This window comes from Seriola dumerili, unplaced genomic scaffold, assembly GCF_002260705.1.
Source record: "Seriola dumerili isolate Sdu_G_001 unplaced genomic scaffold, Sdu_1.0 BDQW01000066.1, whole genome shotgun sequence".
NCBI classification, from domain to species: Eukaryota; Metazoa; Chordata; class Actinopteri; order Carangiformes; family Carangidae; genus Seriola; species Seriola dumerili.
The window spans coordinates 4,582,580-4,588,579 of NW_019174321.1; the positions used below are offsets into that span (position 1 = coordinate 4,582,580).

At 42.0% G+C, this 6,000-nt stretch overlaps 1 protein-coding gene across 1 annotated transcript; it reads right to left on the reverse strand.

The window, feature by feature from the left end:
* Positions 1 to 986: 986 nt before the first annotated feature.
* On the reverse strand, positions 987 to 4,100 carry tnni1 (troponin I1, slow skeletal type). Its single transcript, XM_022742090.1, has 8 exons — positions 4,079 to 4,100; positions 2,575 to 2,608; positions 2,352 to 2,358; positions 2,193 to 2,234; positions 1,966 to 2,097; positions 1,739 to 1,828; positions 1,367 to 1,543; positions 987 to 1,092 (listed from the first exon to the last, which is right to left on the reverse strand). The coding sequence occupies exons 2-8, from the start codon at positions 2,586 to 2,588 to the stop codon at positions 988 to 990; spliced, it is 567 nt and encodes a 188-aa protein (XP_022597811.1). The 5' UTR covers positions 2,589 to 2,608; positions 4,079 to 4,100; the 3' UTR covers position 987.
* Positions 4,101 to 6,000: the final 1,900 nt, after the last annotated feature.

The window sequence follows — 6,000 nt, forward strand, 5'->3', positions numbered from 1 at the left end:
AGGACCAAGTTTCCCTGCTGCACTCACACGTGACAAACTTCCACTTGTTGCAGCACAAATCAAACGCACTGTTCGCAGTGAGGCGGACTCTTTAAATTGCGGACCCCCGTCTACCTGCTGAGGCTCTTTAACATGTAACGGTGAGACTGACTCAGTAACAGCCCAGTCACGGTGTTTCAGTTCAGATTTGTGGATCAGTGGCTCCCCGCTGCTGCTGCTGCTGCTGCTGCTGCTGCTGCTCAGAGACTCACCGTGAGCTTCGAGCTGCAGATTCCTAATACCCCGGGTCCCTGCTGCTGCTGCCCCTGACAGACAGACTTCAACCACAGGATTTACTCCCCACTGAGATGCCAGGTATGGCTGCTCCTCCTCACCAGGCTACAGCAGGTATGTAGCCTAGCCTACTGTTTGTGCTAACCCGTGCTAGCTCTCCTGCTGCTGATGTATTGGCATCTGCTCGCTGCTGATTTCTGTTCACGTGCGGCTGTCCATGTTTGCATGTCCTTGTAGAGACTTGTTTTGTATACAGAGGTGAAATGAGGCTTCAGTTGTAACATCCATCTATTTTTGTGAAGACTGTGTTGATACAGTATGTTGCTATTTCAGCATTATTTGCAGTTTTTGAGTTATCTGACTTGGATTACATTTTGCATACATTATCCTGAAAGGCTTGTGGTTTGTGCTGCAGGACAAGCAATGCATAAAACTGCACTTAAGCATGTAATCAATGTCACAGCTGATTGATGAGTGTGAATGCAAAGCGGTCTCTCTTGCAACATAAAAAAAAAGAGTCTTCATTTACTGCTTTATTTCAGTAATAATGAAACAAAACTCACAGAAAATGTGAGTGTTACATGGAAAAGATACTGAATATGAAACGCCAAAAAAAGCGTGACCTTGTGAAGCATTAGTGTTTCTGTTTTGTGCTGTATTCGGCTCTTTGGACTGCAGGTGATGGTATTTGATGATTAAGGGCAGCTCTTTCATTCACTGGCTGGGGCCCTTTGCTGCATCAAACATCTTCTTGCGGCCCTCCATGCCCGACATGGCTTCCACATTCTTCCTCCAGTCGCTCACCTCCACAGTCTTCTCCTGCAGCACACACAGTACACAGTTTAGTTTAGTGTTCACCTTGGAGAGTCTCTGCTGTGCTGGTAGTCGTCTTCAGAGAAAAGGATCCTTTGCACACTTAAAAGCATCTAACTCAATCAGATGTTTGGTTTAACTACAGCTAAACACAATCTCATATTTTGACCCTTTGCACCAGTGGTTTCTTTTTTATTTTTGCAATTTAAGAAAGTTTTATTAATCTGTTTTACACCATGTCAGTCACCCTCAGTAAGAACATCAGCAAAAGCACACCCACCTTCTCTGTGTCCTCCTTCTTGACTGATTTGAGGTTGGCCCGCAGATCCAAAGAGACCTTGTGTTTTGAGCCCAGCAGTGAGCGCAGTATGGCGTCAGCTGAAACCCTCACTCTTCTAAGGCTGGGTCTCTTAAACTTCCCTCGCAGGTCAAGTACCTTGATGTTGAGGTCTTTGATCTGTGGAGAAAGTCGAGCGTGAAGTGACTCAGTTTAACACTCAGTGCTCTTGTGGAGTCAGTCTGAAGCTGAACTTTTTAGAGGTTACGACACACGGCACTTGTTGGACTGCATCATTGTACGGCTGCGGCTTCGCAATATGTTTGTCTGTGCTTTTTTTTCTATTACAGTCTTTCTTAACTGGCCTTCTGTTACCTCTCTGGTGTTGTGCAAGACTTTGGCCTCAATATCGTACCGCTCCTCATCCACCACATCTATCTTGGCGTGCAGCTCTTCACATAACGTCTGCATAGAAAACAGGAGGGGTTAGAAGTTAATTTGACTGAAGTAACAGAGCTCCATGGCAACATTATTTTGGTAAACATGAATCATTTACAGAGTTTTACTTTGCAAATAGTGGTACAGTAGGAGTAAAACCATACCCTCAGCTCTGCTAAGGACATGCTTCTGGTCTGTATCGGAGGAGATTTTTCTTCCAGGTACTTTGTCTTTTCTTCCTCTTTTTCTTCCATCTCCTGCTCCAGCTCCTCCTTAGCCTTGGCTACCATCAGGCTCTGAAACACCACGCACAACGTAAATTCAAACTGTTAGATTCAATCTTATTCTGACTCTGGATTCTGTCCGTGCACACGTGACCCGAAAAACTCACCTTCAGCATGAGCTTGCGAGAAGCTGAGATTTTAGATTTCCTCTGCAAAAAGACGGGTTTTATTTATTTATTTATTTATTTTGTGTGACATTTTATCAGCCTGGTGATAATGTTGCTATTAATGCCTGTATTAAATGAATAGATTATTAGAAATCTTACCTCCGGTCTGTGGGTGTAAAATAAAGAAAGAACATAATAGACACAGAAATTAAGCATTAGCATTCAGTCGTAGATAAAAACTTAATGAATTGTATCTGATAATTGATAATGGCCATGTTATCTTTAATTAATCAAGTGTTTCTGTGGATAAATCCCATTTGCTCTGTGAAACTGATACACTCATTTGGAAATGGAAAAAATAACAGAAACACAATACACTTACGCTTTCTCAGGCATCTTGGCTATTTCAATTCCCCCTGCAAGACAAAAATAAAACCTTTTGCCTCTGAAGTGCTCGACAGTGGGGACCACTTGGGTTCAGAGCCCCAGGGGTCTTTACTATGGTTTCCATTTTAGCTCCACTATACATACATTCCACCACACAGTCGACCGTATAGTGTTACCAGAATGGAAACGCACAGTATATATAGACATAGATTGATCTTGAAATGAATGGACGGGACTTTTCTCGTGTTTTGTTTTTGTTTAGTTTCGTTTATCAGTCATCGTTACGTCTTTACACACAGAGCCAGCCGGACAGAGTCAGCCGGTCACCTCCCAGTGCAGATAGCACTCTCGCCTGCCAGAGAGCAAAGTGATGGCAGACAGGGAGACACATGCAAGACCCCCCCTAACACGACAGCTATTCCAGATAGATAACATTTCCCACTTTCACCCCCACTTTTCCCCTGGATAAAGACACAGATACAGGCAGGGTCCCCAATTCTCGGAACAAAGCTGAACTAATATTTGTTTTTAAGGATGCAGAGCTGACTTCATCAAGAAACTGGCGCCTTGATAAATATCAGAAAGATGAAAAAGGAAAAATTACTGATCAATCTTCTGATTATTTTCTTGATTAATCATTTAGTCTACAAGATCAAACTGCTTGTTTAGTCTGGCCGACATTTTCCAACCGAATGATTCAGTTTATAACATTAGACATAGAAAAACAGCAAATCAAAACAGTGTCGAAGCTGGAACTGGATTTTATACTTGAAAAATTGTTGTTAATGATTAATCAATTTATCAAACTAGTGGCCAGTTATTTTTCTATTCATCATTTAATTGACTAATCCTTACAGCTCTAGATTTGAGCATGCCATGTCTCTGCGGGGATTTCTTCATTAGGCAAATCAACACTATTGTATTTTTATATACATATATTTTTCTGTCTGGTTATTTATTAGTTTTTCAGAAATGCAACTGTTTTCACAATGTTGCAATAGAAAAGTAGATGTACTGTGATAAGATTTGATCCATGTTGCCCATTCATTGCTCTGCAGTTAAATGACCTGATCATGTGACATTAAATCCAGGAAACTGATTTAGAGTCGTCATGGCTGTAAGAATCTTTAAACCTTTTATAATGTAATTAGAATCGCAAAGAATAATCAGTTAGTTAATTGACAGAAAATTAACTTGCAGCTATTATGATGATTATGATGATTAATAGGCTCATTTCCGCTATTTTAAGCAAAAGGTGTGAAATGCTGCAGAAATGTGACTATTTGCTGTTTCAGATGTTGTTTTCAAATCATCTAGAAAATAACATGAATATTTTATTTAAAGTCTAAACAAACTAATTAAATTACAAAAATAAAATCCAGTTCTTAGACCAGAGCAGCTGTAAGTACTAAAGCACACAGGAGACTTATTGTAACTTCATGTCTCAGAAGAAATAACCAGAGTTTTGTAGATGTAGAGCAGCAGATGTCTGGTCTTACCTGTCTGTGATGATGCTGTGGATGCAGACAGACACAAAGTGATGCAGAGAAGAACACAGCAGGATATTTATCTCCTGTTCCCCTTTGTCCCTCCTCTCTATCACAAGGAGACTTAAATAGACACACACACACACACACACACACACACACACATATACACACACACACGCACACGAGAGGGGGGTGGTCTTAGGATAGCAGTGATTGTGATGCTCGTGTTGTGTTGACAGATCGCTGCTCTCTGCTTCTTTTATAATAAAGTTAGTGAAGTCTGATGTGTGCCAGGACGGGATGAACATCATCCTTGTCAACTCTCACTTCACCAGTTTTCAGTCAGTTGTTAATCTGTTCTTCCTCTCTTGCGTGGCTGAATTATTTAAAACCCTTGGTAGGATCGCTTCTCCTTTCTCACGGACTGCTAAAGCCCCCTTTTGTTTTTCCCACAGCCAAATAGTTAGTCCTGTCACTGTGGATGATTTTCTGAGATTTTCTCTTGGCTACCGAGAGCTATGCTGGAAACCCCCCCACCCACCCCACACCGAGACTGCAGGGCCCCCTTGGTCTGATTAGGATAATAGCTGCAGACAATGTTAAGCCGTGGTTTTAAGGCAGGAATGCAGTTTCCAGTGTACATTTGTCTAAGGCCTCACAACTAAACTTAGACAAATTGCAGCAACATGTGATGCTGCCACTCTTTGATAGCGGCTTGGATGTGTGCGCGCTCCCTTCATATCGGGGTTTGTTTTCGCTTGTGTCTGTGGAATAAGATGTAAACACATGCATGCGCCGGTCTGTGTGAACACGCCTAAGTGCTCAGTTCACTCATGCAAAGACAATAAATCCTTAAATTAATCCATGAAGTCACTTGTGTGTCTGGCCTGTGTTTGTCTTACAGATTTAGTTTTTTGCAGCAGTGGCATGGACTTAGAAGCCGAGTTTGAAAGTCGCTCATATACATAGAAACACTTCTTAATGACACAGCAGCTTTGATCTCCAAGGTAACAAAAGCAGTTGCCCGACCGGGTGTTTTTGATAATGGTGGCTATCTGACAGAGACATCAGTCTAAAATCTCCCATAGATGTTTGATTGGGTTGAAACCCGGGGGGCAGAGAAAACCAACCTGCCACCACTGTGGCTCAGGAGACGGAGGGGGTCGTCCACTAACCGGAAAGTCTCTGGTTTGATTTCGAAGTGTCCTTGGACTGGACAAGATATTGAACCCCAAAATTGCCCCAATGATGTATCATGGCTGTGTGAATGTGCGTGTGTGGTTAAAAAAAAGCGCTATACTGCTGTGTAGGGGAAAAGTATGTGTGAAGGTGAAAGTGCTTTCAGTGGCTGATAAGACTAGAAAAGCGCTACGTGAGTCCAGTTTCATGGTTTTACTCTAAGCTGTCACTCCTCTGTATATTGCACACTAAGTGAAAATTACAATATCATTAACTCATATTAAACACATGCATTATATTGGTAACGTGTGTGGCTGCTGCAGCGTCTCCTGCTGTCAGTGGACAGTGGGATAACTAGCGAGCTATCAGCCTCATGAGAGCATAGTGACTCAGGGCCACCAACCCTGCTATTTATTACAGGTTCATATTTATCGAGAGTCACTATTCAGCTTTGCATCAAGAATGGGACTCTACCGTGGGAAATACTGCTGCTGAAGAATCAGTCTCTGTAGTGAAATCAATCTGTGGATGTCTAAGATAATCACTGCTGCACCGTTTGAGCAAAAGTGATTATTCTTTTTTTCTTGTTTCTTTTTTTTTATTAGTGGAGTTAGATTGTTAAATTTTGCAGGACTGTTCTTTTTGCTCTCGCTGAGTCAGGACTTTAAACTCTGTGCTGCTGATTCGATTTATGACTCTGAGATCCAGGCTGTTGGCTAACGGCAGCTGGTTATAATTCCACAGTATATATG

What these genes read in the sequence shown, in the direction of transcription:
- tnni1 (XM_022742090.1), bottom strand. An exon ending in CTCGCAAGCTCATGCTGAAG is followed by an intron (nt 2,098 to 2,192) that starts GTGAGTTTTTCG and finishes GTGGTGTTTCAG; the next exon opens with AGCCTGATGGTAGCCAAGGC. An exon ending in TCTTGCACAACACCAGAGAG is followed by an intron (nt 1,544 to 1,738) that starts GTAACAGAAGGC and finishes CTTTCTCCACAG; the next exon opens with ATCAAAGACCTCAACATCAA.